The sequence below is a fragment of the Bombina bombina genome, chromosome 12 (genome assembly GCF_027579735.1).
Source record: "Bombina bombina isolate aBomBom1 chromosome 12, aBomBom1.pri, whole genome shotgun sequence".
Classification (NCBI taxonomy): domain Eukaryota; kingdom Metazoa; phylum Chordata; class Amphibia; order Anura; family Bombinatoridae; genus Bombina; species Bombina bombina.
In genome coordinates this window covers 20,725,727-20,737,779 of record NC_069510.1, presented here as the reverse complement: position 1 = coordinate 20,737,779, position 12,053 = coordinate 20,725,727, and the positions used below count along the sequence as shown (strand labels likewise).

General features: G+C 33.8%; 1 protein-coding gene across 2 annotated transcripts in view; it reads left to right on the top strand.

Moving 5' to 3' along the window:
• LOC128643237 (collagen alpha-1(V) chain) overlaps positions 1 to 12,053 on the top strand; it is a 236,618-nt gene that overhangs the window by 192,598 nt on the left and 31,967 nt on the right. For both annotated transcript variants that reach the window (XM_053696224.1, XM_053696223.1), the window contains exons 38-44: positions 802 to 855; positions 6,663 to 6,770; positions 7,066 to 7,155; positions 7,246 to 7,299; positions 7,811 to 7,918; positions 11,743 to 11,850; positions 11,942 to 11,995. In XM_053696224.1, the coding sequence (XP_053552199.1) occupies positions 802 to 855; positions 6,663 to 6,770; positions 7,066 to 7,155; positions 7,246 to 7,299; positions 7,811 to 7,918; positions 11,743 to 11,850; positions 11,942 to 11,995 (576 nt within the window). The remainder of the gene's footprint in view (positions 1 to 801; positions 856 to 6,662; positions 6,771 to 7,065; positions 7,156 to 7,245; positions 7,300 to 7,810; positions 7,919 to 11,742; positions 11,851 to 11,941; positions 11,996 to 12,053) is intronic.

The following is a 12,053-nucleotide window of genomic DNA, read 5'->3' as shown; positions in this document are numbered from 1 at the left end:
TTTTAAAAAGCAAGAATCTAAGCATAGGAGCTGGCCCATTTTTGGTTCAGCACCTGGGTACCACTTTCTGATTGGTGTCTAAATGTAGCCACCAATCAGCAAGCGCTACCCAAAAATGGGCCGGCTCCTAAGCTTACATTCAAATAACGATACCAAGAGAACAAAGAAAAATTAATAGGAGTAAATTAGAAAGGTGCTTAAAATTGCTGCTCTATCTGAATCATGACAGTTTAACTTTAACTAGACTATTCCTTTAAGTTCAGTCCATTGGTGCAGCCAAACACACACATTGTCTGCATGGCGATTCTGGCTTGTTGAGGGGTCTCTGGAACTCAGAAACATTCTCAGACATAAAGATTTATTAAACTGACATAGAGTTATAAATGTATTCAGTTTTGTCAGTATCTGGCAGGCTGTTTTGATGTTGACAACCTTTATTTTTCTGCAGTATTTAGTTATGCTGCTTTGCTATGCAACTTGTGTACAAACTCAAATGCACAAGAGATATTTTTGTTGTTAACAAAAATGTTTAACGCAACATGGTATAAAAACCAAGCTTTTCTAATAAGCATGTTCCTGGCATGTCTAGCGGGTATATTATTCTGTTTGTGGCATACAATCGTCTGATCTCATTCTTTAGTTCCGGTTTCATCCCATGAGTACCTATTTCTTTTATATACTGCTATGTTTTTCAGAAGCTAGTCTCTTTCAGAACATCAGCATTACTGACCTGCCGAGCTGTCCCGTTGCCAGCTTTACATCAATTCTACCTCGACTCACATTCTTTATTCCTATCACTAGGGTTTCCAAGGAAAAACAGGTCCCCCCGGTCCTCCCGGCGTTGTCGGTCCTCAGGTAAGTCATTGTGTGGAATCCCTAATTAACCCGATTGAACAGACGTGGTTATCTGAAAACAAATAATGAATATAATAGCAGAATCTGTAGCTTTGAGATCACAGATCTGCTTCAGTGTGTGATCACAGCCCACAGGTTTAACTGCTAGCAGATTTTTTTGTTAGCAAATAAAATAAATGACATTAGGTTAAGTATTTAAAGGGAGGTGAAACTTAAAATAGCTATTTTGTAATTTAGACAGAACATACAATTTAAAAAAAGTCTCCTATCTGCTTCTATTATCAAATTAGTTTCATTCCCATGGTAATCTTTGTTGAAGAGATAAATAGGTAGGTGTCTGAGCACTATATGGCAGAATGGATAACATTCTTGCAAAACTGCTGCCATATAGTAATTAGACACATGCATGCACCTGAGCTTAAATTCCTGCTTTTCTACAAAAGATACAATATTGTGAAATGCTTCTGCAATGCCGCCCCCCTGCACATTTGCGGCCAATCGACTGTTAGCGGAGGGTGTCAATCATCCCAATCGTATCTGATTGGGATGATTACAGTCCGCCAACTCAATAAATTGACCCATAACTGCTGATTATATTAGGTCTTTGGGCTTGTGTTATTCGTTAGGAAATCTCTCCAGTACTGTGAAGCCGCTGCTAAAAATTCTCTAAAAGCAGTTCTTACTGTGAGAACAGTGAATCTCTCAAAGTATTATTCCCCGCATTTAAAGGGACATTGTATTCTAAAATTGCCTCACCTTATTGTGTTTCCAATGGTCCATTTTACCTGCTGGAGTGTATTTTTTTTTAAAATGAAGATATGTTCCTTTACCTTTATTCTGTTATTTGAAAAATGTTATTTTGCCTTTAGAAACCATATGAATAACAAACCTATTCTCTGAAGAAAAGCTATGTAAATAGCACTGTTTAATCTCTAAGTGAAGAGTAGGAGGCAGAGATGTTTGTGTCAGAAACAGTGGGTTGTGCCCATCGATAATAAACATTTCAATACCTATGTTTAGACATAGATAGCATTAGCAGATCTGTTTTACCTGCCGGCTCAGCCCATTTCTATGGACATGTTCTTGAGAAGAACAGGTATTGGTTTTAATTAACAAAACCAGCTATTTCAAATATAAAAATAAACAGGGAGGAGCAATTTCCCATACATGTAATACTCTGCAATAGGTAAGTCATTTGGAACACATTAAGAAGAAACAAATTTTAAAGTACACAGTCCCTTAAAGTGCGTGCAGGAGATTCTTACATTACAATAGAGCTCACAAAATATAATTTAAATTTTTTTTATGAAATGAATAAATGAAATATTGAAATAAAGATACTGTAAAATAATTGTAATAAATCAGATTAAAAATCATAATTAAATTGTTCTGCAAATATATTTTATGGAAACATTTAAATTGGTATTGAAATTGTGCAGGAAATAATGATTGCACACAGTGAAAATGATAATAAACCTACACTACACATGCAAAATAAAAATAATAAATTCATACTAAATTGCTCATAATATGAAATGCAAAGCGTATTATTTTCTTTATGGTAAAATGAGTTTCCCCACCTCTGCTAGTGGGCTGAAAGAAGGTTCCATAGGCCTAACTAAAAATTCTCTGCCAGGTCTGACGTATTCTCTAAATATTTACCCCCCAGCTCACCTAGGATTACTCTTTAATAAAGGATACCAAGATGTTTATATGTCTCAGGAGTGTCCTCCATTAATGTTGGCGTATTTATCAGCTGCAGTTGCCACCAACCCGTTAAGTATTGTAATTATGAATATTAATAATTAAAGGGACAGTAAACCTCAAAAATAATGTTATATAATTCTGCACATAGTGCAGAATTATATAACATTATATTAGCCTTATCTTTATAAAACCTAATATTCCCTTTGATTTTTTTTAAGAAATGACAGTTTTTCAGACCCGCTCTCTGCGCTCTTCTGAGCGGGTCTGTTTTTTTTCACACAGCGCATCGGGCCTGCTGTATAGTCACAGCCCGGCCCGACCGTGCCATTATACACAGTGCAGCTCGCTCCTGCTCTGACAGCAGGAGCGAGCTGCACTGTGTATATGACTGTGTCATTTTTAAAAAAAAATCAAAGGGAATATTAGGTTTTATAAAGATAAGGCTAATATAATGTTATATAATTCTGTACTATGTGCAGAATTATATAACATTATTTTTGAGGTTTACTGACACTTTAATAGCAGTTTAAAATTATTGTCAGTGATATCTACAATTAATATAGCAGAATTTTGTCAATACACTCCAGTAAGATGTTAAATCTCTTTAATATACCCCAAAATATCACTACTGAGATATCTATAAATTTGACAACTATATTGTTATTAAAAATGTATATTTAATCATAATAAAAATATTCCTAAATTCTGATCAGTTAATCTTTATATACACCTTTATTCTATTTATATAGTAGCTGAATATCACCCAAGACCAGTTATATATTTCCAGTTGTTACAATATCCTATATGAAGCAGGCTATAAAAATATCTATATTAATATTTAATCGATATTCTCTATTACCCTGTGTATGGACACAATATTTCTATAAATTAACCTTAACTCAAAATGAATCACTTAAATATCCCACATGAATTTTACAGTTAAATTTGTATTTAACCAGCAACACTTAGTCCAATGCCAAAATATGGGCTACTAACTTAACAATGCTTAGTTAACAATGTAACTAAATATTTCAACACAAATCTTACCAAATCTTAATAAATCTAATAGAACTTCCAGAAGAATATAATTAAACTATTTGGCCCAAAATAGTCTTATAATACTTCAAATAATCAAGCAGAGATTTTTATACAATTTAGCAGCTCAGCATATACCAACCAATATGGCATTAAATAGTTTCAACTTAGCCACAACTAGTGCAGTTTCTAAAATATATCACAGTAACTCAAACAAATTTATAAATATTAATACCTGACCCCTTTCTCAATAATAATTGACTTAGCGCTAGTATATTTTATATATGAAATACACTGGTCTATTTAATACTAGTGTTGCAACTATAAAGTACCTCTTTTAAATACCAGCTTCAATTAAACTACAGCAATAAAGAATATCTTTGCTTTAAAACTTTAAAAATATAACAACATCAAATCGCTTAATACATTACCCGTAAACCAATTTGAGAGTTCAATATTCCAGATAACTCTATTGTCATTTGTGGGGAAATATTGCACCAATTTTGGAAGAGAATTAATAATCTCTTATCCAGAAAGAGGGTCCCAACAGGATTTGTCTTACAGAAAACTGTATTTGCACACTCGCGTCCCTCTGTAAGCAAAATGGCAGCAAAGTAGGAATGCAACAAGAACAGGCAAGGCTCAGTCAGTCACCACAAAAAGCAGCAAAAAGGGTCTTTCTCTCTCTCTGTGCAAAGAGCTTTTGTCAGAGACCAAACTCCTCCCAATTTCTTAATCATTCAATAGAATGTGGATATGCCTAGATTTCCTAGTATTAATAAACTATCTGGTCAACATATGGCCCATCTAATATAATTTAGCATGTATTTTTGAGACTAAAAAGGGTACACTTAGAATATATATATATATATACATATGATGTATATCCTACTCATATTTATTAAGCTCCGTATGGAGCTTGAGGCCCCTTGTTTCCGGCGAGCCTTCAGAAGCTATGAAGCAGCGGTCAGGTTTATTGACACCGCCTGCTAGGGGCCGATTGGCCGTGAATCTGCAGGGGGCAGCATTGCTTAATTATTTGCTCTTCATAGAATCATAGCTTTTAATATCCTGGTATTACATTGCATTTTTGAACATATCTCTATATTCCATACATACCTGCAATAGAATTTTGTTAGAACCTATATCACCATAGATACAGTATATACATATATTAATACCATTTAATAGGAATACATTGTACATCTGTGGACATCACTCCAACATTGAGTGCATACAACTATATGATCCAAATCATAGCACAAATTACCAAGGCATTTATATACCAGTAAATACCAGTCATTGTTGGAACCTCCTTGCTTCATCAGATGTCTAATGAACTGCAATTCAGTCTGATATATATATATATATATATATATATATATATAAAATTCACTTTTTTATTTAAAGGTATTGTGAAAACCTTAGACACATCCCCCAGATCCATAAATATATATTATTTATACAATCTGAGGTACAAATAAAATATTTAAACATTTATAATATAGGTTATTTAAAAACCCAATCTGCTTCAACATGCCTGTAAATGTCTTCTTTAGACAGTATATTGTATATTGGGACTTGAAAGGACTTTTTTGTCCCATCATTTGCCTGTGTTAACTCAATTACCCTCCTCAGATTTCTGATAGTCAGCCGACTTTCGTCCTTCTCATTGCAGGAGGTTGTTATGTTGGTAATTTTATTAACAACTTATTCAGGCAGTGATCAAAAGTTTCTTTGAAGTGACCTCATTTCATTTGAGACAACTGTCTTCTCTTTGATTGTGTTTTTCAGATAACCTATGTGTATTCAACTGGCAACTGGTTTGGGTTAAATTTTGATTTCAGAATTTAATGCAACTTACATTAGCCAGATTTTCACATACAAATTAATTATTTCTCTACATCATATAAAGTAAAAGTAAAACTGATAACAGAAGTAAACTAAAAGTTGTTTGAAATGTTATCCTATTTCCAATTCATTTAAAGGGACAGTCAAATCAAAATTAAACACTCATGATTCAGAGAGGGCATGCAATTTTAAACAATGTTCCAATTTATTTTTATCATCAAATTTGCTTTGTTCTCTTGGTATTCTTTGTTGAATTCTAAACCAAATTCTAAACCTAGATAGTCTTATATGCTAATTTCTAAGCCCTTGATGGCCGCCTTTTATCTCAGTGCATTTTGACAGTTTCTCACAGCTAGACAGTGCTAGTTCATGCGTGCCATATAGATACCATTGTGCTCACTCCCGTGTAGTTATTTAAGAGTCAGTTGTTTAAGAGTCCCTTTAAATGTGGAGAGAATGTGTCTAAATAGACAAAACCTAATAGAAAATTACGTGTATGAAAATAGATACAATTGTAATATATTATAAAAGAAAGTAATCGTTCATAACATATTTAATGTTAGGAACACCAGATACTGGGTAAATTGTAATCATAATTTAGTTCAACATTATTAATATTATTTACAACAACCTGACATTTCATATTTGCTATAAAGGAATATTCTACTGTTAAAACAAAATGGGTCTATTTTGTTATAGAACATTTTATTTGTAAATAAATTCTCCATTCTGTGTGTTTACTCCTGCTAAAGGGTTAAACTCAGCACAATGCCTTATTATAAGGATATAGCCTACGAGCCAATCAGGATTGGCATATTTGCATATCCTCCAATGAGAGGTAAAAAAAATCATATAAAGAGAAGGGTCTTTGACCTTTATAAAATGGTCTAATTAAAATTAATATTTTCTTTTTAAACTAGATTATACCTTTTTAAAGACTTTAGACAAAATACTTCCTAGAATAGATCTGACATATCTCTCAATAAGACATACGGTATCTGTTTTTAACAACAACAAAAAAAGAATATCAGGAATATTATTTCAAAGAAAACGGTCTTCACTGTGACAGGTTGTATGAGATTTTTATAGGAATCTTTTTTTAAAACTTAAGGATTTCAGAAGAATGTAGCTATTCAGGGTTCACCTCTGCACCAGCCAATTTTTTTGTAATTATTGTTATTGTGCAATAAACATGTTGTCATTGTTTTTTGCAGGGTCCTACTGGAGAAACTGGTCCAATGGGTGAGAGAGGACATCCTGGACCCCCTGGTCCTCCTGGTGAACAGGGCTTACCTGGTCTTGCTGGAAAGGAAGGGTCTAAGGTAAGTATATTATACTCATTATATAAATGGCAATAAAATATGATGTTCAGATATGTCATATACATAAATATCAAAATCATAATGGTAACATGTTTTGAAAAATGGATTATAGCAAATAATTTGAGATACTTTATGTATAATATTTCCGCTGGTTTCCATCATATATAACTCCATAGTTTTCCAAACTACCAAATTTTGTTTCTTTTCATATTTGCCAATTCGGTTTCAACAGCAGATTTTTGTTTGTTAGATGTTTTTCAATTAATACATCAGAAAATGTTTGTTTCTTCTTTAGGGAGATCCTGGCCCAGCTGGTCTACCTGGTAAAGATGGACCTCCTGGTTTGAGAGGATTCCCTGGAGAACGAGGTCTTCCTGGTCCAATTGTAAGTAGAGGGAATTTCACTACATTGTTCCTGAACATGTGCGCTACGGATGATGAAATATCTAACTCAAGTTTTGTTGTTTCAACTTAGGGTGCTCCCGGTCTGAAAGGCAATGAAGGACCTCCTGGCCCCCCTGGACCTGCAGTAAGTATGAGCACCATGTGTGAGAATGAAATAACGTTTGGTTGCATGGTAAAGTTGATTTTCTATTCAAGATTACATTTCTTTTAACACAAAAAAAATATTTTTATGTTATAATTGTATCTATTTTTCCCTACTAAAAACAAAAACTTGGTTGGTTAATCTGCCAACATAAATATCTGTCCAGAAAAACAGGTTCAACCCATAGTTGGGCCAATTGATCCTTTCATCCTTATGAATTTAATATCTAAAGTTATTTTGAGTTGGCTACAAAATAACTATTATTTATCAACTGTTACTATTCGTTTGATTTTATAGATCTACTTAGATGTGGAGAAAAACCGCATATAAAGAATAGAGCTCTTGAAAAATTGAATTGACAAAAAGTGTCAAGGCTTTGGATCTCACCAAAGTGAATATAATTCATGTTTTAGCCTTTTGACAGATTGAAATATAATAAATCTGAGACAAAAGGACCATGTCATTGTTTTTATTAATTAAATCTTTACTTTAGGGTTCTCCTGGTGAAAGAGGTGCAGCAGGTCCAGCCGGACCAATTGGTTTGCCAGGAAGACCCGGCCCACAAGGACCTCCTGGACCAGCTGGTGAGAAAGGTGCCCCTGTAAGTATTTTATTTTCTTACATTTATTTTCTTATTTCTTTTATTTACGGATGTCTAACTGCAAACAGAATGTTATGGATCTATTCACAATGGTTATGGACTTAAAGGGACAGTCTAGTCAAAAATAAACTTTCATAATTCAGATAGGGCATGTTATTTTAAACAACTTTCCAATTTACTTTTATTATCAATGTTGCTTTGTTCTCTTGGTATTCTTAGTTGAAAGTTAAACCTAGGTAGGCTCATATTCTTATTTATTAGGCCTTGATGCCGCCTCTAATCTTAATGCATTTGACATTTTTTCACAACTAGAGGTCGTTAGTTCATGTGTACCATATAGATAACACTGTGCTCACGACCCGTGGAGTTACCTAGGAGTCAGTACTGATTGGTTAAAATGCAAGTCTGTCAAAATAACTGCAATAAGGGGGCAGTCTGCAGAGGCTTAGATACAAGGTAATCACAGAGGTAAAACGTGTATTAATATAACTGTTTTGGTTATGAAAAACTGGGGAATGGATAATAAAGGGATTATCTATCTTTTTGAAGGAAACAAATTCTGGTGTAGACTGCCCCTTTAAGCAATTCCTAATAAAATAGTTTGAAAAAAAAAAAAGATTCCTCCACCCTCATTAAACACAGCATTTTTCTAATGAGTAATATTTATTAGCCATTAAATGTTCCTGCTGGTATGATTATTGCCGAGGAATTAGATATGTATCCCTGCATTGTTCTGCAAGTGTCACAATGTCTTCAACACCTACTGTGTTTTTCCTATACTTTTTTTTTGGACTACAGGGAGAGATTAAAGTATTACATTAGTTCTTGAAGCACTGATCCGTGAGTCTTGGATTAAGGCAGCCAACTTGAGCTATGGTTTAGATCAAATCTAAACAGCAGAACTCCATGGTAGTTTGAAACTTTGTAACTTATGTAAATCTAGGATATTGCTTCAAGGATATTTCTGTACTTCTAAATTGAAACAATAAGGTTAAATTTAATCCCCTCGGTTCTTTTATTTTACAGTTTTTTTGCTTATGGAGAAAAACATTCTATAAATGAACAATTTTTTACACCATTAATGTACATTTATATCCATATGATTACAGAAGTACTGATTTTTAATCACATGGTTAGTACCTCAAAATGCGTTAGTAAGGCTTAGTTTGCAATTTTATTCAAAGTAGGATACATTTTAGATACTATTTTTTTTTTCTTTGCATATAATCATTATTAGTCCTACCTCCTAATATTAACACTTGCCTGTTACCATCTTGGGAAGATTGCTGTCTGTCATATAAGATATATATTTATTTATTTTTGTCCAACATGAAAAATAATTACAGTAACATTTATTAATGTAATAGTATCTAAATCTATGGAATTATATGGTTAAAAGGACACTATGACAAAGTCAATTTGATGATAGAAGCAATTTGTAAAAATTGGGGCTTTGTTTACCTTTAAATGGAAAATATATTTTTATTTTCACTTTTATTAGAATTTCAGTGGTTTGGAACAAAGCAGAGCAGAGTGTTGCATTAAAGGGATATTACATGGTTTCATTGTTATGATAAAAAAGCACTCAGCAGTAACTTATACTTAATTAAATCATCACAATATGTATTATTCATCTGTTTAAATGGATTTTACCTTGTATTTATATATTTTTTTACACTACAATTGTGCTTCCTGATACAGCTGACAGAATGAAAAATATCTGCTCTTAAAACCCTGGGGGCGGGGCTACACAGAGAATTTCAATGTGATTATTTTGCAAGAAAGCAAGTAACTTATTTGCTGTTTTTAACAGTCTTTTTATTTTTATATTTACTTTGATTTAACATATTTGTTTTTACCAAAGGAGCACTGTGTTAATATGCCTCTAAAAGACCCTTAACTTATACAATTATCAAGGACTATAAATGGTGACATTAGCTCTTTTATATCCAAACTCAGAACAGCACCTAACACAAAATGCTGTGTGTATTCCATCAGGACCCTCATAAGCCAGAAGTGATTTTCAATTGAATCAGAACATTTATGTTGATTGATTCCTGTTATTAAAGGTTTATTATTTCTTCTTCTTTTGTGCATTTATTAAAAGATGCTAGACCCTAGGCCGGAAAAACAACTTCATAAAAGCCTTTTACTTAAGGGAACGTGCAGAGTACATTTCACGTCAAATGAAAAGCACCATTTGGGTTATTTATAGTATATTTAGTACTGGCTTCCAGGTACTAATGAAATAAAATAATACGCTGAACGTTCAGAGCCTCTACATCCGCAGCTTTAACAATGTGAGAAAATTCAACTAGACTTTTTTTTTTTTGCATCTTCCTGGAAGCAATTCTGTGAAAGGATTTTTAGAGTGTAATCCCCATTAATACCATTTAATCTAGTTCACAGTGTTTTGTTTCGCATGAGCCCAATATGAAGGGAAAAAAAGAGAGGAAGGATAGAGTCTTTTGCATGATTCACACCTTTTGTATCAGGCAAGTGTTTGTTGTAATGAGCATCTGACAGAATCTCAAGTAATCTCTGCAGTGCATTTTGACCCAATCTAACAAAGTCCTGATGGATTATGTGAATTACTACATTGCCTAAGCCCCTTCTTGTGTTTTTATCTGTTGTATAACATTAATTATTTATACGTCTATAGAATTTCGTTTCATATATTAGAAGTTAAAGTGACAGGAAAGCCCAAATATTTCTATCATGATTTGTATAGAACAGACAATTTTAGTCAACTTTCAAACTTAATTGTATTATCAAATTTGCTTTATTCGCTAATCTTTTGGTACAGGAACAGCATTGCACTACTATATCTCAATAGCCAATCACAAGAGACAAATGTATGCAGGCACCAATCACCAGCTAGCTACCACTAGTGTAGGATATGTGTGTTACATGTTTAACATTGGATACCAAGAGAACAAAGCACATTTGAAATTAGAAGTGATTTTTAAAGTGTATTAAAATTGCATGCTCTATCTGTTTTGTCTTCCCTATAGCTTTAAGATATCTTGCCAAGTGATCTTCATACATAGGGGCATATTTAGCAATGTGCGAGCGGACATGATACGAAGTAGCGTATCATGTCCGCTGCACATTGATAAATGCGGACAGCATACGGTGTCAGCATTTATCATTGCACGAGCAGTTCTTGTGAACTTCTGGTGCAATGCCGCCCCCTGCAGATTCACGGCCATTCGTGGCCACTAGCAGGGGGTGTCAATCAACCCAATCGTATTCGATCAGGTTGATTTCTGTCCGCCGCCTCAGAGCAAGTTATGGAGCAGGAGTCTTTAGACCGCTGCTTCATATGGAAACAACGGGCATCAAGCGCCATACAGAGCTTGATAAATATGCCCCATTGTCTTACCTTATCTCTCTTCAGGTATAAACTAAACTCAACATTTACTCACCCCCAAAAAAAAATAATTATGAAAAATAAACATCAATACAATCATTATTTATTCTGCCATCTTTTACTGTAAAATACCAATGAAATGTTTGATTATTCTATTTCCTCCTCAAGATGTTGCAGTGTCATCATTTTACTTAAGAGTGATAATATTTACCCATCATTCTTTTCTGTAATTGGTTAGCTCAGATCACAAACATATATACACCGGTCCCTAACTGACCACAGAGAAGGAGACTAGGGTCATGGCTTTTCATGAAGAGTATTAATGAATTAATAAAATATTGTAACATGTTTAATGCAGTACATCATTCATTACTAAACTATGGTATTAATGTTCCTTTAAAGACTTTAGGCTTTTGTATAAATGACTACCAACTTATTCTTGTAATTCCAGGGTGAAAAAGGTCCTCAAGGTCCTGCTGGACGTGATGGTATCCAAGGTCCTGTAGGTCTTCCTGGTCCAGCTGGCCCAGTTGGTCCACCTGGAGAGGATGGAGATAAGGTCATTGAAAAAAAGAATGTTTTAAAATGGCTGTTTTTAGAGAAAAAGAAGAAGCATCTGACCTGACTTTATTTCTGTCTATCTGTAACAGGGTGAAATTGGGGAACCTGGACAGAAAGGAAACCGAGGAGAGAAAGGAGAACAGGTACAATGTATAATTGCAGTTGGATGAACTTTTCGTCTCTTTTTAATTTATTTAAGGA